The sequence below is a fragment of the Daphnia pulicaria genome, chromosome 11 (genome assembly GCF_021234035.1).
Source record: "Daphnia pulicaria isolate SC F1-1A chromosome 11, SC_F0-13Bv2, whole genome shotgun sequence".
Lineage (NCBI taxonomy): Eukaryota > Metazoa > Arthropoda > Branchiopoda > Diplostraca > Daphniidae > Daphnia > Daphnia pulicaria.
This window is the reverse complement of record NC_060923.1, coordinates 4,177,777-4,202,799: the sequence shown is the minus strand read 5'-3', so window position 1 is coordinate 4,202,799 and position 25,023 is coordinate 4,177,777. Positions and strand designations below refer to the sequence as shown.

General features: G+C 41.2%; 6 protein-coding genes and 1 long non-coding RNA gene across 13 annotated transcripts; 4 read left to right on the top strand and 3 right to left on the bottom strand.

The window, feature by feature from the left end:
- Nucleotides 1-983: 983 nt before the first annotated feature.
- LOC124315702 lies at nt 984-3,793 on the bottom strand. Of its 7 annotated transcripts, none has more exons than XR_006911570.1 (6): nt 3,739-3,793; nt 2,342-3,646; nt 1,861-1,996; nt 1,464-1,745; nt 1,267-1,396; nt 984-1,160 (listed from the first exon to the last, which is right to left on the bottom strand). It is a non-coding gene; the product is annotated as an uncharacterized LOC124315702 (long non-coding RNA). The 7 variants fall into 7 exon arrangements; XR_006911572.1 differs by having other exon boundaries at nt 2,342-3,584; nt 3,739-3,772; XR_006911573.1 differs by having other exon boundaries at nt 2,342-3,584; nt 3,753-3,772.
- Nucleotides 3,794-4,491: 698 nt separating this feature from the next.
- LOC124315493 (telomere length and silencing protein 1 homolog) lies at nt 4,492-5,897 on the top strand. Its single transcript, XM_046781208.1, has 6 exons — nt 4,492-4,726; nt 4,794-4,908; nt 4,975-5,129; nt 5,193-5,396; nt 5,465-5,598; nt 5,664-5,897. Exons 1-6 carry the CDS (start codon nt 4,590-4,592, stop codon nt 5,834-5,836), a joined length of 918 nt encoding a protein of 305 aa, XP_046637164.1. The 5' UTR covers nt 4,492-4,589; the 3' UTR covers nt 5,837-5,897.
- LOC124315246 (zinc finger CCHC domain-containing protein 8 homolog) lies at nt 5,782-8,229 on the bottom strand. Its single transcript, XM_046780786.1, has 6 exons — nt 7,520-8,229; nt 7,318-7,455; nt 7,071-7,255; nt 6,660-6,966; nt 6,478-6,594; nt 5,782-6,417 (listed from the first exon to the last, which is right to left on the bottom strand). Exons 1-6 carry the CDS (start codon nt 7,886-7,888, stop codon nt 5,899-5,901), a joined length of 1,635 nt encoding a protein of 544 aa, XP_046636742.1. The 5' UTR covers nt 7,889-8,229; the 3' UTR covers nt 5,782-5,898.
- A 173-nt stretch (nt 8,230-8,402) lies between these two features.
- On the top strand, nt 8,403-13,202 carry LOC124315126 (insulin-degrading enzyme-like). The gene is made up of 16 exons (XM_046780568.1): nt 8,403-8,719; nt 8,775-8,962; nt 9,034-9,153; nt 9,223-9,603; nt 9,676-9,878; nt 9,944-10,144; nt 10,213-10,454; nt 10,524-10,719; nt 10,785-10,894; nt 10,964-11,108; nt 11,189-11,325; nt 11,394-11,580; nt 11,677-11,788; nt 11,858-12,103; nt 12,165-12,211; nt 12,327-13,202. Exons 1-16 carry the CDS (start codon nt 8,601-8,603, stop codon nt 12,786-12,788), a joined length of 3,096 nt encoding a protein of 1,031 aa, XP_046636524.1. The 5' UTR covers nt 8,403-8,600; the 3' UTR covers nt 12,789-13,202.
- Nucleotides 13,203-14,401: 1,199 nt separating this feature from the next.
- LOC124315466 (ferritin heavy chain-like) lies at nt 14,402-15,675 on the top strand. Its single transcript, XM_046781164.1, has 4 exons — nt 14,402-14,625; nt 14,829-15,115; nt 15,212-15,328; nt 15,407-15,675. Exons 1-4 carry the CDS (start codon nt 14,466-14,468, stop codon nt 15,554-15,556), a joined length of 714 nt encoding a protein of 237 aa, XP_046637120.1. The 5' UTR covers nt 14,402-14,465; the 3' UTR covers nt 15,557-15,675.
- Nucleotides 15,676-19,040: 3,365 nt separating this feature from the next.
- Nucleotides 19,041-20,606, bottom strand: LOC124315608 (ferritin subunit-like). Its single transcript, XM_046781392.1, has 5 exons — nt 20,446-20,606; nt 20,256-20,365; nt 20,032-20,184; nt 19,804-19,935; nt 19,041-19,468 (listed from the first exon to the last, which is right to left on the bottom strand). The coding sequence occupies exons 1-5, from the start codon at nt 20,507-20,509 to the stop codon at nt 19,310-19,312; spliced, it is 618 nt and encodes a 205-aa protein (XP_046637348.1). The 5' UTR covers nt 20,510-20,606; the 3' UTR covers nt 19,041-19,309.
- Nucleotides 20,607-21,251: 645 nt separating this feature from the next.
- Nucleotides 21,252-23,663, top strand: LOC124315575 (ferritin heavy chain-like). The gene is made up of 7 exons (XM_046781347.1): nt 21,252-21,368; nt 21,449-21,631; nt 21,700-21,806; nt 22,541-22,708; nt 22,844-22,960; nt 23,123-23,186; nt 23,249-23,663. The coding sequence occupies exons 2-7, from the start codon at nt 21,490-21,492 to the stop codon at nt 23,332-23,334; spliced, it is 684 nt and encodes a 227-aa protein (XP_046637303.1). The 5' UTR covers nt 21,252-21,368; nt 21,449-21,489; the 3' UTR covers nt 23,335-23,663.
- Nucleotides 23,664-25,023: the final 1,360 nt, after the last annotated feature.

Sequence of the window (25,023 nt, the reverse complement as noted above, 5' to 3'; positions counted from 1 at the left end):
GTTAACTTAAGTGATTGTATGTATATGTGTATGTGACTGTAAAATGTGGTGGAATTGTGGGTGGAGGTGGGACAATATAACAATTTCTTTTATAAGTCTTTTGTTCATTGTTCTTTAATTTATACTAAGTCTTGTTTAGGAATTGTATCAATTTATTATTCTCAACTTAGTCTTTCATTGTTGACAAACTTATAGTTACTAACAACAGTCTTACAAAATAATTACACGTAGTAAAACTTTTATTTTCTCATTTAAGATCAATAATTCATTCCCAGTGACCAATGACCACGAAAATAACCGACAAATATAAATAACCTCAAAAAATTTTGGCTCTAGTATTTAGAAATTTCGTTTTAGAAATTGCGGAATCGTAGTTAGCGGTGTAATATTTGGCTGCCTTAGTGGTGTAGTAACTCGGGGCGGAGTGGTGCGTTCGGATCTTCGGTGTAGTAAATATTAGCGTAAGTAGTGGTGTAATACTCGGTTGCCTTGGTGGCGTAGTACTTTGGAACATCACTGTAGTAGTACTTTGGAGAAACGTAGGTTGTAGTGTAGTAAACTGGAGCCTCGGTTTAACGTGCCGGTGCCTTCGTGGTGTAGTACTCCGGTGCCTTCGTGGTGTAGTACTCCGGTGCCTTCGTGGTGTAGTACTCCGGTGCCTTCGTGGTGTAGTACTCCGGTGCCTTCGTGGTGTAGTACTCCGGTGCCTTCGTGGTGTAGTACTCCGGTGCCTTCGTGGTGTAGTACTCCGGTGCCTTCGTGGTGTAGTACTCCGGTGCCTTCGTGGTGTAGTACTCCGGTGCCTTCGTGGTGTAGTACTCCGGTGCCTTCGTGGTGTAGTACTCCGGTGCCTTCGTGGTGTAGTACTCCGGTGCCTTCGTGGTGTAGTACTCCGGTGCCTTCGTGGTGTAGTACTCCGGTGCCTTCGTGGTGTAGTACTCCGGTGCCTTCGTGGTGTAGTACTCCGGTGCCTTCGTGGTGTAGCGCAGTACTTCGGCGCTTCGGTGGGGTAACAACTTGATCCTGGGTGGCTCAGTGTAGTAAGCGGTTGTTGCGTATGTTGTTGTTGGTACCCACCATACCCAGGAGATATCGATACACCATGGTTGTACCAACCATCAACGATACAACACCCAACAGCAGCACAACACCATAGTTTACTAGACAATTAATACATTTCAACATTAATTTTCAATTGTGGTACTGGTATAGTAACAAATAGAAAAAAGTAGAGTTGATTCACAACTCTATGTGAAATTTTTTTACCTTTATTTAAAACTTGGAATGCGACGAAGAATGAAGTTGTTGACATATAGTGCACGGCAGTTCCTATAGCCGTAACGGAGATGCTCAATCGGCTGCTGAATTCTTTCTCCTTTTCTCTCCTTTCATACGACTAGACAATAAATAACTTGTGTATTTAGTAGTTGGCATATTCAAACTCCACGTAACAAAATATTTACCCATGATATGTAGTGGTGTAGTACCGCAATGCCTTGGTGGTGTTGTGTTAGGGAGCCTCGGTGTAATAAGCTGGCGCGGCATTTGTAGTTGTGTAACACTCTGGTTCCTTGGTGGTGTAGTATTTGGGGGCATTAGTGTAGCAACTGGTTGTGTTGTATGTTGTGTAGTAAGACGGCAGTGTAGTGCTTTGGTATCCGCCACACCCAAGAGTCATCGGTACACCAGTGGCTGAACCAGCAAACAACGACACAACACCAACAACAGCACGACAGTATAGTTTACTAGACAATTAATAAATTCAAACATATTATTCAACAATAACTGGCTAATAGCAAATTGAAAAAAAAAAAAATAGAAATTGATATAAAACTTTCCATTAAAAAACATAATGTTTACCCATGATTGAAACTGGTAGCGCGACGAAGAATGCAGATGGTGACAGATGGTGACACGTGGTGCACTGTAGCTCTTGTATATCGGAGATGTTCACTCGACTGATTTCTTTCGCCTTTTTATTTGCCCTTACATACGACTAGACAATAAATACTTTAAAAATAATATGCAAAAATAACTAGCATATTAACAAAAGAAAAAAAACATTGAAATTTATACATAACTTCATGGAACAACAGAAAATTTACCCATGATTGAGAACTGATAATACGATGAAAAATGCATCTGATGACATATAATGCACTGCAGCTATTACCGTGTCGGAGATACTCGCTCGACTGATCCCTGCCGACTTTTCTCTCGCCTTTTATACGAATTTTTCTCACCCCTCCTCTTAAGCCTTGCGGTTATTTTACCTTCTTGATAATGATGCAAAACTTTCCGTTCTCACCCAACCTCTACACCACTGCATGACACGTTTTACGAATTGATCTCCATGACCTTCGATTGAAATGCAAACTGGCCTTTCCTTCTGCAGGTGATTTTTCTGGGGATGGGTCTACAAAAACCTATATCAAAATGAATACCAAATAACTTACCCTTGCTATTGTACCTGATAGTGATGAAACACGTGTCATTCTCACCCAGTTCTACACCACCGCATGCCAGTTTTAAGTAATGTTTCTTGTGACCTTCAAGCGAGAAGGACATCCTGTCTGGACGTCGCAAAAGGCCAGTAACGGAACTCCATTGACCCCAAAACGAAATTCATAACATTCGTTTTTGTACGTCGGTAGGAAAGAATAAAATGATTATGGGCTATATGGATTTAAAAAATAAAATTGTTTCCTATTATACATCTGTACTCATCATACACATTGCAGATTATTCACTTCATGCTCTCCAGATCACTGAAACTCTAAAATGGGACAAGGAAATTATCTATGTTATTTATAAATTTACACAAATTCACCTCTAAGAAATAAAACTCTACCTAACTCTTAGCTGGGTTGCATCTAAACGAGTTCTCTACATTCTCTGTTAGCACATCTAACAAATACAATGGAATGGCCAATACAGATGAAAAACTCAAACCGCTTCGTGGTTAGTGATTTCTTTACTGAAAAATAGCTATAGAAACTAAGTAGAACCAAGATCTAAAATGGGCAGTGCACCTCTACTTTTATCTGCTGTTGGAAGTCTGTTGTGCCTTCTTACGGTTCTTAGACCTTTTTACGGTTAGTTAGACAACATAAAACAACTCTAAATCCCAACTAAAACCTTAAATAACCACGTATTTATGTTGTTAAATAGTAAAATTAATTACATCAACAAAACGCACAAATTAAAAAACCAAAAAAACTTACATTTCCTTAAGGGAGAAGAAGATAATTCTGATCTTCCTGATATTGGGTTGGCACACCAACACCCCTGCTCATGAAACTATAGACATCCCATCTACAGGAGTGGTAATCCAATCCATCTGCAAGATACATTGCAGCAAGAGAGATATACACAACTCTGAGCTTCATGCAATGTTTGACGACTCGAGGATTCCACAATAATGCAATCGTGAAAATTCTTCATCTTAGAAGATAAAGAGGTTTCCAGGAAGCCAGGACGCTTACGGTAGGCGGGGATTCACCGAGTACCTTGCAGTCAAGGCAACAGAGTCCGATCACAGCGAAGTACACGTCTTTGGTTTAGGATCAAGCGGAAGAGCTCTTCTAGAAATCCAAAAAGAGTAGGAGGCGATTAGGTTCAAGCAAGGTTATCCTTCCATTGCCCCCTTAAACATAGCAATAGGAAAAAGCAAAATGAAAAGAACAAAAATTATGAAAAATTCTGTCGAAAAATGTATAATAGGTGATAATATTATACTTATATTGGTTTACTCAATTTGTGCTATCAAAAGCCACCATAGGAACATCTCAATGGTCGTGTGGTGGTATTGATTACAATATGAAATTAATATATAAATATTTGCTTACCATAAACTGACAGCCATCACGGAGTAGTGATAATTTTGTTGGCATAAATTGGAATGCATTGCCTGACTGCTTGTCTACAATCTGCAGAACCAGATTGGTAGATGTTGGCAAAAGAACTGTTTTCTATACAGTTGGAAATGCATTCTTCTGGAATTCAGTTCAGGCATCAGGAAGGAATGATTTTTTAACACTTAGAAAGAAGCAAAAGCTGAAATATGTGCTTGATTAACAAAAACATCAATTGAGAAAACTATATATTAATATTTTCTAATAAATAAAACGAAAAGACAGTAAGTATAATGAAGAGTGAAGACTGCCTGTTTCTTATTCCAATCCCACTCCAACAAACTCAGCAAACATAGGTAAATATTCTAAATTGAAATACACAACAATGGTCAACAAATACAGCAATGGTCGGCCATGTGCATGACTAGTTGACTATCGTGTCCGTGAGATGGAGTAAGCTCTAACTGTTGCCAGTTTTAGTCAGTTGATTCCTTCATTTAATGACTCATTAATTTGAGAATAATTCTATTTAAATATTTAAGAATAATAAAAATATTTTATACCTATCACTCTGGTCGAGTTGAAGAATTACTCAAATACAATTCCGAATTTCCCATTATCTGCAATCTGTCAACGTTGTACGTCACTGTACTCTACTGCTTCTGTTTTGTTTTTGTCTAAAAGAACGGGACGCCTTTTTAAGTAACAGAACAATTAAACAAATCGTAAAAAAATATGGAAGAAATTGTTGATAATTCGGGAGAAGCTTCTCAAACATTTAAATTCAAGAAACCAAGTAGAAAACCTATGAGAAAACGTCTCGAAATTGAAGAGGACGATGATGCTGGTGGCAGTGATGAGCTCAACGTGTTGTATGACCATTCTTATAAATAATATAATTTAAAATGTATTGTCATATTTAATTTCCTAATTTTCTAGGTCAAAGTTGGAAGAGACAAAAGAGTTACAAAAGTTAAGAGAGAGACCCCACGGTATTAGTGCTGTGGCATTGGCAATTGGTAAGCGAATAACTGTTGAAGAGGAAGTTACAGTGGTAAGGCAGTGTTTATAGAAATGTATACAAGATCATGCATTAACTAGTTTACTTGTTTAAGTAAAGAATGATCCCTTCAAAGTTACAACTGGTGGAATGGCTGATATGAAGGCAGTTAAAGCTGGAAAGCAAAATAGTTCATCTACTGATGATGCATATGAAACTGGAATTGGTACACAGTTTTCCGTGGAAACCAACACTCGAGATGAAGATGCAGAAATGTGTGTAAATATTATTCATTTACAACTCTTGCAATTCAGTTATAAAATGTTTATTCTTTTTAGGATGAAGTATATTGAGGAGCAACTTGCTAAAAGGAAAGGTCTAATGCAAGAGGATGAAGATAAAAGTAACAAATACCTGACTCCTGAAGAAATTGCTTTTTCATCAGTACCTGAATATCTGAGAGTGAAATCTAGTGTCCAATCTGAAGAAATGTTATCCAACCAGATGCTTAGCGGAATTCCGGAAGTAGATCTAGGAATAGAGTATGCCAATCTAAAAAATTTTGATATTAAAAATTTTTACAATGACTTTCATAATTATTTTATTAAAGGGCCAAAATTAAGAATATTGAAGCAACTGAAGAAGCAAAACAGAAGCTGCTTCAAGAAAGACTTCGTAAAAAAGATGGTCCTTCAATGTTTGTTCCGACTAACATGGCCGTTAATTTTGTCCAGCATAACAGATGTACCTTTCTATTATTGATCTATACTTAATTAAAAATTTCTAATCATATTTTTACATATTTTTAGTTAATATTGAAGAATCTGGCCCCCCACGTAAGAAACGTGCTGAAGCTTCTGTCAAACCAGCCGTCCCTGTAGAGTTACCTAAAAGGTTAGACAATGTCGGTGGGAAAAAAGAGCATGATAAGGCAAGCGACGACTTTTATTTCGAAAAGTTCCGGCGACAGTTCCGAAGATGATGAAAGTCTTAATTTTTCAAAAAATACATACATTTTTCAACTAATCGATTTTTCAGTGCCATTTATTTCCTATTAAACATTTGCTTCGCCTTTTGAAGTAAAGATCGCATCTTTTGAAAAGCGCCCGTACTATTTGGAAGATTTTCGTATAGTTCAAGTTCACCCATGGTCCCAAGTTTCCCATTTTGCGCAAACTTGTCTCGTGAAGGTAGGATATTATAAGGTGAATATCGTATAGAGACAGGAGTTCCCATTGCCAAGAGCTTGCTCTTTTTCGGTGACAAGTCTTGATTGTTGATTGGTGACTCAATATTTAGAGGTAGATCTGATATTGACGAGGTAGGAATCGTCACTGCAGCAATATCCATTTCCTGAACCTCGTTGGTTAGGTTGGGAGATCCACTCTCTTTCAATGTGTCCCCAGTAACGATGCCAGTTGTTGTGTTGGTTGGGTTAGTGGTTTCACTCCCTTCAAAATTTTCTTCAATAACACAGTCATCGTCTTCATCTTCCAACTCAGCAAGCAATGCCTGACGCTTTTCTTCAAGGTCTTCTATGGATGTATCCATGTCAACGATATCCTAAAATAAGGAATTTTAACTTATTTGACAACATTTCAACGATTTTATCTAGCAACATACCAGATTCGTTTCTTCACTAGAATTCTTCTGTGTTTTACTGTGCATCTTTAAATTGGCGATGAGAGCTTCTTTGGAATTATGCTCTTGCATTGGAGGAAAGTTTAAATAGCGCCAATCCTACGGTTGATTAGCGTAAAAAAAAATTTACACGGTATTATAAAAGCAAAATGGGTTCCACTTACGTCACGGACTCGGCGATCAACAGGAACGTTGAAGCCAGGGTAATCGATGATTTTTTCATAGTCATAAGTAACTGTTTGGTTTCCTTCCGTTGAAGAGGGAGAAGTGGCAGCATCAATCATTTCTAATCCAGAAGAATATTCTTTGATATGCTCTATCCAGCCAGGAGGGTATCCTAAAATCCGCATTTGATAGATATGCAACGGGATTTCAGAACTTCTTAGACCCAAAGCTTCCCGTAACTCTCTACTGATGACCCCAGGAGTAAAATGATCAAATTTGCTAGGCTTGTCAATATGATAACGATTCCTAAACAATAGAAAGAAAAATAGTAAGATAGTAAAATGGTACAATGCACTGCATTTATAGTGTGACTGTTATTTATCACTTGACTTTTTAGAGGTTAGCATTACATTCGTGCTGGCTGCTTCTGCATGAATGAAGAACGATTTTTTGATATTTCTTTCTGATTCTTTGGGTTTGGGCAGTTCATAAGGGAGTGGTCACCCAAACAGTTAAAGCATCTGTTGTCTTGTTTCACACTGTCTCCTGTAGAGTCCATAGTATCTTCACCAGATTTGAGAGTTGAACTAAATTCCTATTGAAAAACCAAGAAATAATTATAGTTTAATTAGAATATTTATCCACAGTATTACTTACCCTTGTAAATCTTGGTCCTAATGGTTTCTTTGTTCTCACTTCTGGTGTGGTGTCCAGGCAAAACATTCCAGATATATCTTGAATGAAAATAACTTCAGGTCCATTCTCATTTTCAGATATAGGTTTACCTGAGCTAACCTGAAATCATGAAAATACTTAATAAAAACCAACAATCATTATAAGAATAATATTCTATAGTTACAGGTGTGTCTTGTTCAGTAGACAATGGTTCATCAGATGTTGCAGCAGCAGTTTCTGGTTTTGAAACAGATGATGAAACAACATGACTTTCACTAGCAAAAATGATCTCAGGTTCATCATTCCCATCTTCTTTAATGATTTTTTCAGTTGCAGTTGCTTTTTCCCTTGATTGTGGTGTAGTATTTTCAGTTACTATATGGCAGGATTTTTCTTCTACAAACACAACTTCTGGCTCGTCTTCTTCATTTACTGTACTGCCATGTTCAGAACCAACTTCATCAACTACAAAAAAAACCTCTGAATCATTGGCATCATCAACTTTAAATAACTGAGTTTCCTTTTCTTCACAATTTGGTTTTTGTGTCGACATTTGTTTAACAGTTTAACACTAGCAACACTAGTTTCATGCAAAATTTTAGCTAGATGCTTGATACATGAGATGCCCAAGATAATCACGTGTTTTGTTCTGAAGAACCGAAATCCGAAAAGCACAAATGAACTTCGTTACTGAACGAACATCAGCAAGTCTAAAAAATTATTTTGTCACAAAAAATTAAGCGTCTTATTTTCAATAAAAGTAATCAAGAACTTCGATTGCAGAAAGAAAGAAGTCTTGTCAGTTCCAACTTCCAATCTGTATTTAAAATTCGTCTGCACGAATAGATGTGTTCATAATAACAAGGTTGTCACAAATTTGTACTTAATATTATAGTACGCTAAGAAAGATAATCTCATAAACACGTAATTATTTTTAAAGTTATCTTTAAAAATGTAGAGACATTTTTCTTATTGCGTAATGTAAAGCTTAACTGCGAAATGACATTGCAGTTATTGCACTTTGCACATTGGCGTAAGCAAGCTTAAATGCAGACGACAAGCGAACATCAGAATTCACCAGAATTTAGACTTTTCAGTAATCTAAAGTCTAAACCGTCTAAACACGGCATACACAATTTTTTTACCGAATTTTCATTAGCATATTGCTGATTATCGGTTATTTCTTTACAAACTTTATCAGTTATCGCCAGCTAGCTATGTTACTGGAGAATCTTGGTTCCGGATAATTTATTAACTTTCGTTTGATGCGGATGCTATTTTCTTCTTGTGCAGTAGTAGTGAATATAGTTACAGTAGCCCGCATATCTTGCAATTTAAAGTTGAGATCCAAAGTATTGTTCGGAAATTCTACTTTACTGTTCAGGTATTATTAATCAAGACTACTTATTGAATTTATTTTTTAAAAAGAGTTATTTCAGGCAAAGTTCATCATCACCTATAGTAAAAATGGAAGGAAAAAATTCTTATAAAAGGTGGGATAACATTGTGAAATCTGAGCAGGATAAAAGGGAATACAGAGGATTGTTGCTGAACAATGAAATGAAAATTTTACTAGTAAGCGACCCATCAACTGATAAGTCTGCTGCTGCTATGGAGGTGAATGTTGGTAAGGATTTCCAAGACTTGCACAATTATGTAATAAAGTATAATAGCTTACTTTTCCTATTCTTTGATCAGGACACATGTGTGACCCCCAAGATTTACCAGGACTTGCTCACTTTTGTGAACACATGCTTTTTCTGGGAACTGAGAAATATCCAGTGGAGAATGAATATCCAAGATTTCTCAGTGAACACGGTAAAGATTGATAACAAGACAAGATAAATTTGTAGACTGGAGATCATTTTATTATATTTAATTTTGTAGGTGGTAGTTCAAATGCCTTCACAGCATCAGATCACACCAACTATTACTTTGATGTTGTCCCTCTCGAACTGTCGGCGGCATTAGATCGTTTTGCACAGTTTTTCCTTACCCCACTTTTCACAGAGAGTGCAACAGACAGGGAAGTTAACGCCGTAGACTCGGAGCACGTCAAAAATATCCCGAGCGATGCTTGGCGTCTTTCACAGCTCGAAAAGTCTACTTCTAACCCGAACCATCCTTATTCCAAGTTCGGTACTGGTAACAAAGAGACATTAGACACCATTCCCAAAGAAAGAGGAATCCAAGTTCGTGAAGAATTACTAAAGTTTCATAAGAAATGGTATTCAGCAAATTTGATGTCTTTAGTCGTCCTTGGACAAGGTGACTAGCTCCTTAACTACACCTCTGAATTCCGTTTAATCATTATTTCTAATGAGTTCTTTTTAAATCTAGAATCCCTAGATGAACTTGAGAAACTCTGTGTCGGGCTATTCGCCGAAGTTGAGAATAAAAATGTGGAATCCCCTGAGTGGATTGAACATCCATTCGGTCCTGAAAATCTTCAAGTTAGAGGACTAGTTGTCCCAGTCAAAGATATTCGCAACTTGAATATCACCTTTCCCGTACCTGACATGAGGGAACATTATGCAACCCAAGTAGGTTACTTTAATCCATGCCCAAGGCTTGCAATTGTATATAACAGATGAAACCTTTTTGATAGCCGGAACGTTACCTTAGCCACTTGATTGGCCATGAAGGACCAGGCAGTTTGTTATCCGAATTGAAAAATCGAGGATGGGTCAACTCACTTATGGCTGGAGAAAGCAGCGGAGCTAAGGGATTTGCCTTCTTCGGAATTAACGTTGACCTGACCGAAGATGGAATTGAACATGTGGATCATATAGTCACTCTAGCTTTCCAAGTATGACCATTCACATCATTAGTTACTCATTGTGATTATTTTGTTTATTTCATGTTTCCTCTCCTTAGTACCTGAACATGTTACGAAAGCTGGGACCACAAAAATGGGTATTTGATGAACTAGAAGGTCTTTCTAGGGTGCAATTCCGATTCAAGGATAAGGAGAAGCCGCAGTCGTACGTTTGCAGCCTGGCTTCCAAGCTCCAGTACTATCCCATGGAGGAGGTCATCAGCGGCGATTATTCCTTCAAAGAATGGAAACCAGATTTGGTCACTTCCTTATTGGATATGTTGACCCCGGAAAAAATCCGGTTTGTTACCTTTTCTGCTAATATTGATGAAGAATACGAGTTGATCATAAATTGTTATTTATCACGTAGCATCGCTGTTATTGGCAAAAAGTTTGAAGCAGTAGCCGACTCCAAGGAGACATGGTACGGAACGGCATACAAGATGGAGAAAATTGATTTAAAGGACATTGAGACATGGGGAAATGCCGGACTGTCGGACAAACTGCATATGCCGCATCGTAACGAATTCATCCCCGAGAAACTGGATCTTGTCCCCAGAGAAGAAGTAGCTAAACGTTTTATCAATTTTATTCTTTTACATCTTCCCTGCAGTGATTCCTTTCTTTTTAGACTCAAGCCTGGCCAATCACCTTAAAAAATAGTCAACTGAGTCGTGTGTGGTTCAAGCAGGATGCAGAGTTCTTACTTCCCAAAGCGGTGGTCTACATTGAGATGTTCAGGTTGGAGCGCAAATGAATCATAAAACTCATTGAATTCAATCAAGACTAACGTTTCTTTGTGTTCATCAGCCCCATAGCTTACTTGGATCCTTTGCGTTGCTCTCAAGTCTGTCTACTGGCGAGTTTGTTTCATGACGCGCTGAATGAATTCACTTACGCCGCTGAAGTCGCTGGATTAGGATATGCTCTCCAAAGTACCAAATATGGTCTTCAGGTAGGCTTCATTTGCTTCTATTCAAGACCTTTTTGAGATTATATTTAACGCGTATTGTTTTTGGCAATGAATTTCTAAAGCTGAGCCTCAAGGGTTACAACGATAAGCTGCCAACTCTTTTGCAAAAGTTGATTGAGAAGCTGACAACGTTTGTTGTTGATCCTCAACGCTTTAAGATTCTCAAGGAGTCTTATGTTCGGGCATTGCAGAACTTCAGGTAACTAGAGCGACTGCAAAACGAAATGCATTTTTAAATGTTTACGCTGTCATGTCTCGCTTATATAGGGCTGAGCAGCCGTACCAACATGCCACGTATCATACCAACATGCTTTTAGCGGAAAGAGCCTGGTCTAAAACAGATCTACTCAACTCCACGGATGACTTGACGGTGGAATCGCTCCAGTCTTTCATCCCCTTTCTCTTCTCCCAGCTCCACTTGGAATTTCTATTTCATGGAAACCTCACCAAGCAGGTAGACTTTTGATCTTCTAGTCTCTCTCTCTCTCCACCAGAAATTAGTTTAAATAATTAATTATCTGAATTGAATTTCAATAATTCATGAGTGCAGCAAGCCATGGACATGGTCGATACGGTGGAATCGGGTCTCAAAACTCATTTTGCTACCAAGCCACTGCTTCCTTGTCAGTTGATACGCGATCGCGAAGTTCAAATGAACGATGGTAAAAAAAAAAAAAAAAATTAACAAGGTTGCACTTTCAGTCTCAGCATTTTTATTTCTCATTTGTCAGGGGCGAACTTCTTGTTTTGCGCCGACAACGAGGTGCACGCCACTCATTGCGTCGAAACGTACTTGCAGCTTGGCTTGGAAGACAAGCGATCCAACATGCTACTCGAACTTGCCATGCAAATCCTCAAGGAGCCTTGTTTCAATGTCCTGCGAACCCAGGAGCAATTGGGTTACATCGTGTTCAGTGGCGTGAGACGAGCCCACGGTGTCCAGGGTTTGCGCTTCATCGTGCAGTCTGAAAAAACCCGTACGAAATCAAACGTCAAACTTAATTCATTTTTTAATTGCGGTTTTATGAATGTCAATAGCTGCCTACGTGGACGGACGCATTGAGGCCTTCCTTCACGGCATGGAGGTAACGAATAATCGATTTTTGTGTCGCAGCTTGGTATTGATCACGATTTGTGAAGAGCTTGATTGTATTGACCCGGCGCTTTTTTTTTTCTTTTTTCTTTTCTTTGTCTTTTTAGCAAACGCTGAAAGAGATGTCGGTCGAAGAATTTGAACGACACAAGACGGCATTGTCTGTCCGCAGGCAGGAGAAACCCAAACAGCTAAGCCACCGAGCCGTGCGCTACTGGTCAGAAATCACAACTGGACAATATTTCTTCGAGCGTGACGACGCTGAAGTGGAGGAGCTAATGCAGATCACGCACCAAGAGCTGTTGGAATTTTTCAGTTCGTACGTCTTTCACCAGTCTCCGATGCGCCGCAAAATGGCTGTGCATATCGTGGCGTCGAATGTTTCGCTGGAGAAATCGGAACCGGTGGTGCACAACAACGGCGGCGTCACCTTATCGCAACCGCCACCACAAATCAAGGAAACGGAACTGGTTGAGGATGTAGCGGCTTTCAAGAAAAGCCTACCCCTCTTCCCTTTGGCCGCATCGACGGACAAGAACAACATCTTGGCGACGAAAGCCAAGCTCTAAAAGAAATTTGTTCAACTTTCGTTCCGCCAACACTTTGTGGTCTACGGTCAGGGGAATTGTAGGAAGAAAATTATATTTTTAATTGCGTTTTTTTTCTCTCCTCTCTGTTGTCAATTATAATATCGATGCAAAGTTTCAACAGTTGCACACACTCTGTACACCCCCAGCCTACTACTCCTCCTTATAATCAATGACCTCTAAAAAAAATGGGCTGAAACAAATCATTCGCCAATGTTTCTTTTTGTTTCCTCTTATTTTTCCTACCTCTCTTCACTTGAATAGTTACGTCATTTCTAATTAAGCAAACACTACTCGTGTATGTCGAGCGCTATTTAATCCTTGACACTTTTTTAGTTTATTCCATCGGTTTGGGAGAGAATAAACATCTAGTTGAAGAGATCCTTCAAACAAGAATTGGGTTTTTGGGTTTTTTGGCCTGTCGATTTACTCCACCATCAAATGCCGCGTGTTAATAGGATCGTATTGTTTCAGACGACGAGCCCGGCTAGGATGTCAAAGATCCAATCATTGAAATATGCAGGGCGGTTGTTTTCCGGGAAGGAACTGCCATCGGTGGTGCGTGTTGTTCTCGGTTCCGTGAAATTGTCGGTCAGGTAGTCGCGAAGCAAATTGCTTGACAAGAGGAAATACAAGACCCAACGCAAAATGATAAGACACCGCGTACCCGATTCCGGAATAGGAGCCCAGCCGAAAGCAGAGTCGAGAAAAAGGGGGGAGAACCGAGTGACGCGTCCAATATCCGTTTCGCATGGCGGTCTCGGACAGCTGTGCAATAATCGATGGGGGGGGGGGGGGACGGGTCTTGTTGGATATTCGGCGACGTGTTTTTCTCCATCTTGGCGGAGCTGATGGGCTCCGGCCAGGAGCCGATATATACCTCCCTTCCCCCAAGTAGGTGGCCATTTCTCGCGTGAATGCCGTTGACAGGTCCCGCTGACTAGGCGTGGTCACGGCAAATTGAAATTATTGGATTGACATGAATTCAATAAAGGACATAACATTTCCACCCAAGTTAAGCGGACCGATTCCAGATGGATATATTCCGCATTCGTGACAGCTGAGACGGCAAACGTTGGGTTTAGTCGGTATTTGATATACTCTACTACCGGGACCGAGTTTCAAAAGGATCGATTGTTTCCCTGTGCTGCTGCTGATTACCATCGCTATCCCCCCCCTTTCCCTTCTATAACTTCGTGTAAAAGTTGAAAGCGACTTTTCGTCATTAGAGTTCTTTGTTTGGAACCGAAACCCAGCGACCCTTGCTCCCTAGCTATGTATTCCGGATCCCCAAAAAAACAAAAAAGGAAAAAAGATAAAAACTCCAATTGACTCAATTACACATGATGATGATTGACCACTTCTTCTTTTCCCAGCAAGCACAAAATGCAGCTGGCCGCGAATATAGCGGGTCGCCAACAACGAGTCCTGGACAATATATTTCTTTTATTGGACCGACAGCCAGCAATGCTGCTGCTGTTGTTGCTGTGCCCACCGATAAAAACAATTTGGTCGCGGATTGTTCTGCCGCCCGCCCGCTTGTTATCTGCGGGTTGTTGCGATGGCGGGGGCCGGGCTGCGGCCACAGCAGCAGCTCATTCCTATTTCAGCCATTACCCGCGAATAGCCGGCCATCAGTGCGTCAACCCAATAGCAAGAATGTTCATGTCTCAAATTGCCGTCATCATCTGCCTGGCTCTCGTCGGCTCTGCCAACGTGGTTGTAGCGGGCAAATGCTCCGATCATGTCCTCTCCATGAAAGCCGACGGCGGCTGGTCGGGTTTCGATGGCGAAGAATCCGGCAGCAGCAACCAATACGGTAAGGCTTATATATCGAGTTTTCTCCCTTTGATGTTCCCAGGCATGTTTAGCCTGGCTGCTGGGCGGATGTGTATACTCTGCGCAAGAGTATAGACCTCTCTAATCTCATGGGGCGGGCGGGGGAGTGCTGCTGCTGCTGCTGCTCTGCTCTCCTTATATTCTTAATGCGCGTCATCTCTTTTCTACTCACGTGGAAAATAGACTTTACGGCCTGCTCGGCCGTCTTCAGCACGTTCGAGAGGCATCTTCCGCAAGTGCATAATTTGATCAACGAGCACATCGCTCAGAGCTTCGTTTACTCGATTATGTCGAGCCACTTCGACACGGACGCGGAGAACCGTTTGGGATTCGGCAAGTACCTGGCCGACCTGGCCGACACGATGTGGAACAATGCCGTCGAAATTGTCAAGTACACTGGAAAGCGAGGCGGAAGCGTCGCTCCGCTAATGGATAACTCGTCAGGCACCGGCCTCCGCATTTCCGGTGATGTACGAAAACTCTCGAGAGCTTTTTTATTCCCACGCGCGCCTCATTAACTCGAAATTAATTTGTTTCTTTTGAATTGTTTTTTTTTTCCATTCCAGCTCAACCAAGGCATCCGACCCTGGACTGAAATTGAAGCTCTGGCTTTAGTCCACGATCAGCACCACGCTTTGTCTTCCAAGATCCACCACCTTCACGGAAGTACTCGGGACACCTCCGTAAACAGATCACATTTCTCTTTTTTCCCCCCCATATTGATTTAATTTGATTCGTTCATCTATTTTCGCTTTATACAGTTGAGCCACTTTTTGGAGAACCAGTTTGTAAATAAGAACGTCGAGCTCATCCGCCAACTTTCCGGATTCTTGACCAACTTGGTGCCCATGAGCCAAGAGACCAGCGGCAGCGATTTGGCTCTTTACCTTTTCGACCAATCACTCGCTTAAAAATGTTGGCCGTTTGAAATCCCCCCCCCCTTCCCCCCAAATCATCAACGGACCATTAGATTGTTATTAGTTAAAAAGAAAATAAAAAGAGAATACAACATAATCGCAATTGTTCACGACTGAGTGGGTCATTCTTTTCGTTGAAACTATTTTTTGTGATGCCACTCCATCAACTATTTGTTTTTCTTCCCGTTGAGACACTGGTGTGGGAACCGTGTAGTCTGTCTAATGGTTTTTCCCACGCCCCGGACGGCCGGAATAATAATACGAGTGGTATAAGAAAAAAAAAAAAAAGTTGGCAGACTTTTCCAGTGCTGCCTTCCATCACAGAGTGTGTGCATGCGCGTCGTTCGTATAACCGGGTCAGAAATTTATGCGCCCCCACTAAATTTTCACATGGCACCCTATATATATTGTTTGAGCTGCCATCTTGTCAGAAACGTGAATCACAACGCGACTTGAATCGAAATTTACTGCATTTTATCCACTGCGCCAGTGTGCGCAACGTAGAGACGAGAGAGAGGCTAATGGTAATAATTGATGAATAACACGAGCGACGTGATAAAAGTTCATGCATAGCATCGTTATAGTCTATAGACGAGAGAGGCTAATGGTAACGGGGAGGTGCTGGTGTGGCGGCAGCTTCTTCTTGGTTAAAAGAAAAATGTCTTGTTGTACTTTGCTTCAAGTGTTTAAATTCAAATATTTTTGAATGTGATGTTGTTTACCCACCGAAAAAATTGCGAGGTACAAAAACATGCCTGATCTACAGTCGTTGGACAAATGAGAGTTTTAGTGAACCCTGACTGAGAAAAAAAAACGGAGAGAGAAAACAGTTGCAGTCACTGCCAGCAATTGTCCAAAAGGAAGAATAGAGATCAATTTCGTCCTACCTTTATGCCTGGTAAATACAGCCAGGCATCCACAGTTGCTCCAACTGAAGAGTTAAATTACACCAGACGGGATAGGGTAAAGGGTGTCCTCGTGAATACACCCACACCGACATCGGTAGTTTCTCCAATCAAGAGGGATGCTGTTTACCTAAATTAAAAATAGAAAATGGATTCCGAAAAAAATATTGACAGAAACAATAAGTCAGGAAAAGTTGAAATGAGACACTGGGTAAACCCTAAAGGTTAATAAATGGGAGAATGAAAGGCTTACATGTAATACACTGTATTGATGAAGGTAGTGCAGCATTATAATATCTAGTAGGTCACAGGTCAATAAAAGTAAAGTAAATCATTACCCAAGCGGTGATCCTGGGAATGTTGCTGGTGACAGGTCAACACCTGCACAACAAAAACTTGCATATTGTGTGGTTATGATGGCTGACTCTGGCCTGAATTCACAAAAAGGAAAAGGTTACATAATACAAACAAACTGTTATGCATCAACAGGGCAATTGCATCATGAATAATGCTAGTCAGGACATTTCACACATTTGGAACAGGTTTAACTCTTCTATAGCTCCCAAAATCATTCTAAGTTTTAATTACCTGCTAAACAGCATGGAGTATGACGGTAATCAAAAACAAACAAATCTATAACAATATAAAATCTTTGTTTCTGACTTTTTTGAAATTTTAAACTCGATGAAAGCAGACGACACTTGCCCAATATTGTTTTAATCAGCACGCTTACGGATAATAAGATATCGATAGGAATTAGAAATGAAAAAAAACAAAAACCGCTCAAAAAAGGGTAAGGGAATAAGTTTTATTTGAAATCTAATACCATTTTTTTGTTTGGTGTATAACCCCGGTAAGACACCCTCCCCCCCCCCAAAAAAAAAAGAAAAAAAAAAGAAAAAGAAAATCGATTCCTCAACTGCCCCCCCCCTTCACCCGAGGTAATAATTGATAAATAACACGAGCGACGTGATAAAAGTTCATGAGCATCGCCATTCTTTATTGCGTAACCACGGCCCCATGTCTTTCTCTAATTTTTTTTTCTTTTACTTTCTTCCGCATGGAAACACACACACACCCGAGAAATCATTATTATTTAACTCGCAAACATCTAGCCGCCACCACCACTGGGAGTATTTTCCTTTTCCTTTTTTTTTACAGTTTCTCACCCCCAAAACCGCGCGGGAAACAGTCCCGCAACACGCGAGATGATGTTGTTGTTGTTTTATTTTCCTGGCCACTGGTTTTCCGCGGGCGTGATAAAGCCAATCACGCCGCCGAGTCCTCGTCGGTCGATCGGCCTTGGTACATATATATATATGTATAACCGTAAAGGTCGAATTCGATGTGTCGGTGAACATCAAAATAAAAGCTACTAGACCGACGACGAACGTGGCGCGGCGCTCATCGATTTGTGGTTTTGAGATAAAGGCGATCGATTGTGTGCGTGTGTGATGATTAATGAATTGGTTTCGTGTACATACACACACACACACACACAATGCTTTGCCATTGTTTTTCTTCAGGCCACACTCGGCTTTGTCTACGCCGAAACATTTGCGGCGTTCTCTCTGTCGTTTGTGTTTGCGTCGTCGTCATTGAAGCTATTAGCAAGAGCGAACGCGCAACTTTTTTATTACGATTATTTCCCATTTTCTTGCGTGGGGGTAGGAGGATGAAGGGAACGTCAATCATCGATCGAAAAGTAGAGAGGGAACCGCCGAGTGTGTCTTAGATAGAGTTGGGAGCCCCTTGTCGTCGTCCCGGCACTCTACCGTCAATCTTCCCGGCGTGCAGCTCTGCTACCCCGAGTAAAAGAGGGGGAACGACGGCAGCAATCTAATGACTTGCGGGAAGATCCGAAACTGCGCATTTCACGACTAAAATACAGCTCGGCAGCAGAGTCTTAGTTGAGCGAGATGCGCTTAATAACTCAAAGACTTTGCCAAGTAATGCTGTGTGTGTGTTGAAGTTGAACCCGCCGTTGTTTGACTCTACTACGTACTGCTGATGATGAGGAATGACGAACGTCCGGGAAATCGTGTAATTCCGATGCGCATACTTATGCGGGAGAACAGCAGCAGCAGCAGCCCTTCATGTTGTATGGTATATACTCGTCGTCATCGTGATGATCTACTCTCTCGTTCTCGTCGTCTCTGATGTCTGGAGAAGATTTTGCGTGATCAAAACGCGGCCAAAAACGACGATGAATCCCGTCTATTGAATGGGACGCATCCGCATCAGAGTTTCCCCCCGTCAGCTCTGGATGTATACGAGCTCAGCATTGATATGCACGACGAGCTGTATGACGTGATGTTTCCATTTGTTAACCATCCCGAGAGTTGTTGTGACGATATCAAATCTATTCGCGCAACCAGTTCAAGTTGCTGCAGCCATGGAAAAATCAGAGAGTAGAAACTTGGGTGTATTTTTTAATAATCTGAGAATTTATATCCGCCATTCTATATGTACTCTTTTGTATGGATTTCGCTAGCGTCGTCATCATCATCGCATTGCGAAAAGAATTAAAAGATAAAATAAATCAAATGATTTTCTTAATGGGGGTGAAGAAGAAAGTCTAGAAATGTTTATTTGTTTCCCGGCCGCTTAAATTTTAAAAGGCTACAACCGGGATCGATCAAATAAGACTATAAAATAAGGACTGTAATTAATTCGAAGAGGAATTTTCTGTTTTTATTCAACTACAAAAGTTCTAAACTTTCAAAAGTGTGGGGAGGGGGAAAATGGCGACCGCAATGCAGTGTGCGAAAGTTTTTGGGGGGGTAAGAACAAGTTTTCGATGATCTTGTATCCATCCAGCGGCGGAGCGGAGAGGATTCTCTCAAACGGCCATTGATTTGGACAAGTTGTTGTCAAAGATCCATTCGCCAAGTCTCGGCTGCTTCCTGAGCACGCCCTGCAGGGTGTTAGCGAGTCCGGCGACGTTTCGTTGTCCCTTGAGTTGCTCTTCCATAAAGTCGCCAGTCAAGTAGTCAGCCAACTAGAAACGCGCAGAGCAAAAGAGAAAGAAAGAAAGAAGAGGATGAAGGAAAAAAGGAAAAAATAAAACAAACATTAAATTTAGCGGGGGCCGCGACTCAAGTATTAGAGTCTAGTCAGTATACACAGTAGCTCTACTATATAGACACTATAGCCCGTGATTGGAGAGGTACACCATTCCATTACCAGCTGGGTTTTTTTTAGATATATAGGAGGGAGCATCGACGTGTTCTGCGTACACTTGAAACTGGGTGGCTCTCCTTGTGTGTGTGTGTACAGTTCATGTAGACAGCTGTGCACTCTGTGCGTGAAATGTAATCAAAATCAACTACTCACTTGATGGTCCTCAGCGTCGGCACAATAGTCGATTATCTTCTTGATGGACTCGGTGACGTCTTTCTCCATCTTCAACGCCTGGCGCAGGGCCGACAGCGAGTTCTCCCATTCGTATTTGCCGTTGAGCGGCTCCTGTTACCGGGCGAGAAGAGATTGCGTGTTTGATTATGATACACGAGAAAGTGAAGGGTGGGTGGCTGGGGGAAGTGACAAATGACAGATGTATACCAAAGAAGACGGCAGGATGTCCAGGTCGTTGTGTCCGCGCATACGGAGGTAGCCCAGGAGCTTCAGGCCATGCTCACGCTCTTCGGAAGCGCTGTCGAAAAAGAAATTGGCCAAACCTGGGCGTTGAACGGCATAATGGTTGGCCCAGGCACCCTGTAACAATTAAAAAACACATGATTTCCAGGCACTGGAATATTAGCTCAAATTGATTTGATATTATATACCATGGCCAGGTAAGTCACGGCGGCTTGGAGTTCACGCTTGATGTGACTGCGGAGGTGGTTGAGACAAGTGGAATTGTAGGCATAGTCCTGGGCCGACAGCTTTTCAGAAGCTATAATACATTTGCCCAGGGAAAGAAAAATTCAATTAAAATAAAATAATAAATCAACTTGGATATTATAATAATAATACCGTAAGCCGATTGGGCAATCAAAACCACCAAGAAAGCGAGAGCAACTGTGTAGACGAGCTTCATCTTGACACTGTGGAAACGTTTGTTGGAATGATGTGAAATGGAAAAAAAATCGCCTTTTGTTATATGTTACAGTTTGTGTGTGTCTATAGGACCAGCAGCAGCAGCAGCAGCAGCAGCACAATATAATACGCCACACACATCTGGTGGCGAGTGTTATCTGTTTTCCCGGCGCTGCCTTGTCGTGTTCCAGAGGCGCACAGCAGCCAGACACAATGGTAGGCAATTGTGACATATCATCAATAGCCTTGGCACAGTCCATGGTCCTAGCAACAACGACATGAGACATATTCTATCTGGTAGAAAACGAGGCTCAGAACTTTGCCCCACAGACGTTTCCGACTATTTTGGTTTGATTCTTGCGACAATACTCTTTTGATTTCAGAGCGTATGTGCATTGCCTAAACAGGGCGCTATATGCTCTGAGTGTACAAGGCTTTTCATTTTGATAGCGGATTGAGTGGCACATTTTGCAATCGTTTATTCTTGCCCGACTATATGCTGTGTGTGCGCGTTTCTATTACATGTATATAGAGTCTGCGAGGTTGTTGTTTGTTGTTGTTGTTTTCTGCTTTGTCATTTCGTTTCGGACCGATTCAACCGGAAAATCGAAATGATTGTCCTGGTATGCTGCGGACCAGATAGTATAATATAATGTTTGACTTTGCTTTGTTCGACACGATATTTCTTTCTCTTGGCCAACTAATCTTTTCGAAAGCGTTATTTCTTATCACTTTCTCTGCTGGCACGCCATCACCATATGACCCGAGTTGGGAGACTAAAGGCTCTTCATTCCTCATCTAGTCGTTGCTCAGCCATCGTCCGCCAACAAATTTTTTTCGAAAGCGTCAAAGATTTTCCAGTTTGTTTGACAATTTTTGCTCCAGCGATTTTGTGATTTCTATCTCTAACTTTTCCTTTATACTTGTCAATCGTCGTTAGAAACGACATTCACATCGTAAAAACAAAAAATTCCATCAGCCATGAAGTCAGTCATTGCCAATTTCCTGTTTGTCCTGGTCGCCGTTGTGGCCTGCGCCCGTTCGGCCGCCGCCGCCAAATGCTCCGACCACCTTCTCTCCATGAAGGCCGACGATTTCAGCGAAGAAGATGGCGGCAAATACGGTAAATAATTTTGAAAAATAATAATCTTACGACCACCATTACGCAACAACTTGATTACATAATAATAGATCACACGGCTTGCTCGGCTTCCTTCAGCAACTTCTACAAGTACACACCGCAATTCCAAGGATTGATCACCGAACACATTTCCCAGAGCTTCATCTATTCCATCATGGTAAATATGATTATACCTATTTCTAAATTTAATTCCGATTCATTCAATAGGGCAAATGTCGTTCTTTATATGGGTCTCTATTAGGTGTGTGATTGAGACTAGCTTGATTGCATTAGTGGATAATATATAGTTAGACGATGTGCAGGAGATAATATACGACTCATTGTTGGTCCAGCAAATGCTGTAGACGGGGGCTGACGATTTCCGCGAAACGAGAAAATGATTTGTCGCTTCGTTAGGCCTTTATTTATAGGAGACATTGCTGCTGGCTTGATGAAGCCGGATCTGCTGCTCGATATTAATTGGTTATTTGATATCAATTAAGAGAGCCAGCAGCTGGACAGTCGACCTTTTCTTTAGTAAATGAGTCGGAAATAATAATAAGAGTTTGTGTGTAGTTGTAATTGTGATCATTATTACGTGTACGCTACTAAATAATCTAGCCTCTTTTTTTCTTTCCCACACTCTCTGTCGTTAGCACTTAATTTATAATAAATTACTTTATAGCTCGCAGAGTTGTTGAATGTTCTTTCCCGTCAAAATAAATATAGCGTCTTATATAATCCAATTAAGATGTGCGGAATACGTCTAGAATTAACCGCAACGACAAAAACGAGCAGCAGCATAATCCAAATGAGTAGCGCGATATGAAATGTGTGGTTGTGCGTATATCCCGATTGGAAATAAAAGGATGAGCTTCTCTACAATTTTGTTTTTGGTTCCGCTATTAAAAGTCGAGCCACTTTGAGACCGACTTCGAGAACCGATTGGGATTCAGCAAGTACTTGGACGGTCTGTCCGATAACATGTGGCAGCAGGCCATCAGCTTGATCAAGTACGCCGGCAAGCGAGGAACGGGCGTGGCTCCCATCGAGTCCAGCTCCGGCCTCTCCATCAAAAACGTAATTATATCGCAAAGAAATAAGAGAAACACAACAAATATTTGTTTTGTTTGTTTTTTGTTTTTGTTTTTTGTCCTGACTCTTCTTACATGTCGATTATTTTCACGCCAACGCGTATAATTTAACAACACACAGCTGAACACTGGCATCAAACCCTGGACCGAAGTGGAAGCTCTGGCGCTGGCCCTCGACCATCACCAAATGCTGGCCCTCAAAGTGCACCAACTGCACGGGTCCGTCAAGGACGCCGCCGTAAGTTTTTCTGACAATGTCCAGAGCTTATTACATTCTCAAGTGCAACCTACCAGTCGAGATAACCTTTGATACATCCGAGATTTTAAAGATACTATACTTAAACTTGGTCGAACATATTTTGGGCGCTAACGGTCAACTATTTCTTTCTTTTGATTCAAGTTTGGCGATTTCTTGGAAAACCAGTTCGTATCGGAACACGTCAGCCGGATCCGAGAGTTGTCTGGTATTGAACTTGTCTGAAATCGATTAATAGTATCGACCCAATATATTATTGTCTATACATAGGGCATCTCACCAACCTGGTGCCCATGGTCCAAGAGGAAGTCAGCAAAGATTTGGCTCTTTACCTATTCGATCAGTCGCTCGCTTAAGTTGCGGGTCTACAGAAAGACGTAAAAATGAAGAAAAACATATAACCCTTCCAACTTTCTTCCTTCCAGCAAACTTGTGTTCAACCATCAATATATAACACCAGCCAGCCAGCCAAACTTTTACACTCTATCCTTTTTTGTTGCTTATTATAACCGTATATGTATAGTACACACCGGTGTTGTGTGTCGTATATATACTTTCTACCTTTTCCTATAGTGTCTCCAGTAGCCCTATAATCAGACGTATACACATCTATATGTCACAGTTCGTTTAATTGGCTTTTGAAACAAATGTTGGGGGGGAAAATAAACTTTCATGTGTAGAACAATTGGTGCTGGCCAAGTTGTGGATGGCACATCGGATCCTTTTGTCCCCCGGCAGCCTTTCTCTCTGCTCTCCCTCCGGCAATAACTTATAGACACGGCTACAAGATTATAATTGGTAGAGAGCAAGAGACGAGAGGAGAAATTCGTCTTTAAAGTTGATGCTGCCAACTAGTCCAGTGACTATCCAGGAATTTGTCGTCAGCCCCATGCAATTGTCTTTCATCGCAAGTACAGCATATGACTTGTGACATATCTACATCACGTCACACACCGCACCTACGTCTGTTTGACACGATAATGCCAATCAAACGCTTTGCAAAGGGGGTCACGTCTTCGCAATCACGCGGGACCTTTTATTTTTGGCCGCCACCCTTATCTGAGATAGATTCTGGCGTACATATATGTATACAGTGTATATGTATTATTCCACGCGGTAGTTACTTATACGTGTGTTGTGCGCGCTAGATCTAACTGGCGGAGAGAGAAAAGTCACGAAGTCGTCAGTTATTTTAAAAGTCAAGTCAGTCGTCGTCGTAGTCGTAGTCGTGTGCTTGGCTTTTTTTCTATCGATAACGAGCGACGAGAATATAACTAGACGACGACGAGAGATACTCTATTCTATATAGCAGACAGGAGCCAACGTGCCGGGAAAGAACCAATCGTGATTGGCAAGCTCAGCATGTCATCATGTCAAAAAAAAAGGGCCTCGAAGTTTTTCTTTCTTTCTTTTCTCCACCAGGATTTTTCAAGGATTCGCAGCCACACTCGACTCTGTAGCCTATAAGATACAGTCCTCTATTACGATGTGCACAACATTTGTCTCCCCCTATAGAGAGTCTTTCTCTCTTTTCTATCCGGCAGCAGAGAGAGAGAGAGAGTTGGCAAGTTTTTGCAGAGATCACAGAGCCCATCTCATTTTCTCGGATGGCTGGGGCTAGTAGTAGCTCCTGCCAGAAGTTTCAGCAAAAAAGAAGAAGGAAATGAATAAGAAGCAGAAGCAGCAAAGGATCGACTCTAAGAGTCACAAAATAAAAGAAAAAAACTGTCGGGAGAGAAGCGGAGAGTGGAGTGGGTGCAAGCGTCGAGAGAGAAAACAAGGAGCCACCAACTGTATTGATTATCCGCGCTCCGATGGCATTTCGAGTGAGATAGGGCCGACTCGCACACACATACAGCTATATAAAGGCAGCCGGGTTTTTATAGATCTCTCGACTTTGAAGACGACGACGATGGTTCAGTCTGTTTTGATATTAATCTTTAGTCGCCTATTTTTAAAAAAATCAAAAACTCGACATGTCGAATGCCTATACATATTTAGATGGATATTATAAGACATCAAAGAATATTATATATAGCCATGCA

What these genes read in the sequence shown, in the direction of transcription:
- LOC124315126 (XM_046780568.1), top strand. Translation starts at nt 8,601, where the DNA reads ATGCGGATGCTATTTTCTTCTTGTGCAGTAGTAGTGAATATAGTTACA. An exon ending in AAGATTTCTCAGTGAACACG is followed by an intron (nt 9,154 to 9,222) that starts GTAAAGATTGAT and finishes TTAATTTTGTAG; the next exon opens with GTGGTAGTTCAAATGCCTTC. An exon ending in CGTGCAGTCTGAAAAAACCC is followed by an intron (nt 12,104 to 12,164) that starts GTACGAAATCAA and finishes GAATGTCAATAG; the next exon opens with CTGCCTACGTGGACGGACGC.
- LOC124315608 (XM_046781392.1), bottom strand. Translation starts at nt 20,509, where the DNA reads ATGAAGCTCGTCTACACAGTTGCTCTCGCTTTCTTGGTGGTTTTGATT. An exon ending in ACATCCTGCCGTCTTCTTTG is followed by an intron (nt 19,936 to 20,031) that starts GTATACATCTGT and finishes GCCCGGTAACAG; the next exon opens with GAGCCGCTCAACGGCAAATA. An exon ending in CCGACGCTGAGGACCATCAA is followed by an intron (nt 19,469 to 19,803) that starts GTGAGTAGTTGA and finishes GCGCGTTTCTAG; the next exon opens with TTGGCTGACTACTTGACTGG.
- LOC124315575 (XM_046781347.1), top strand. Translation starts at nt 21,490, where the DNA reads ATGAAGTCAGTCATTGCCAATTTCCTGTTTGTCCTGGTCGCCGTTGTG. An exon ending in CCGGCCTCTCCATCAAAAAC is followed by an intron (nt 22,709 to 22,843) that starts GTAATTATATCG and finishes AACAACACACAG; the next exon opens with CTGAACACTGGCATCAAACC. An exon ending in GGTCCGTCAAGGACGCCGCC is followed by an intron (nt 22,961 to 23,122) that starts GTAAGTTTTTCT and finishes TTTTGATTCAAG; the next exon opens with TTTGGCGATTTCTTGGAAAA.
- LOC124315246 (XM_046780786.1), bottom strand. Translation starts at nt 7,888, where the DNA reads ATGTCGACACAAAAACCAAATTGTGAAGAAAAGGAAACTCAGTTATTT. An exon ending in CTACTGAACAAGACACACCT is followed by an intron (nt 7,456 to 7,519) that starts GTAACTATAGAA and finishes TCATGATTTCAG; the next exon opens with GTTAGCTCAGGTAAACCTAT. An exon ending in CTAGTGAAGAAACGAATCTG is followed by an intron (nt 6,418 to 6,477) that starts GTATGTTGCTAG and finishes TCCTTATTTTAG; the next exon opens with GATATCGTTGACATGGATAC.
- LOC124315493 (XM_046781208.1), top strand. Translation starts at nt 4,590, where the DNA reads ATGGAAGAAATTGTTGATAATTCGGGAGAAGCTTCTCAAACATTTAAA. An exon ending in AGTGATGAGCTCAACGTGTT is followed by an intron (nt 4,727 to 4,793) that starts GTATGACCATTC and finishes CTAATTTTCTAG; the next exon opens with GTCAAAGTTGGAAGAGACAA. An exon ending in GAAGTAGATCTAGGAATAGA is followed by an intron (nt 5,397 to 5,464) that starts GTATGCCAATCT and finishes ATTTTATTAAAG; the next exon opens with GGCCAAAATTAAGAATATTG.
- LOC124315466 (XM_046781164.1), top strand. Translation starts at nt 14,466, where the DNA reads ATGTTCATGTCTCAAATTGCCGTCATCATCTGCCTGGCTCTCGTCGGC. An exon ending in GCCTCCGCATTTCCGGTGAT is followed by an intron (nt 15,116 to 15,211) that starts GTACGAAAACTC and finishes TTTCCATTCCAG; the next exon opens with CTCAACCAAGGCATCCGACC. An exon ending in GAAGTACTCGGGACACCTCC is followed by an intron (nt 15,329 to 15,406) that starts GTAAACAGATCA and finishes CGCTTTATACAG; the next exon opens with TTGAGCCACTTTTTGGAGAA.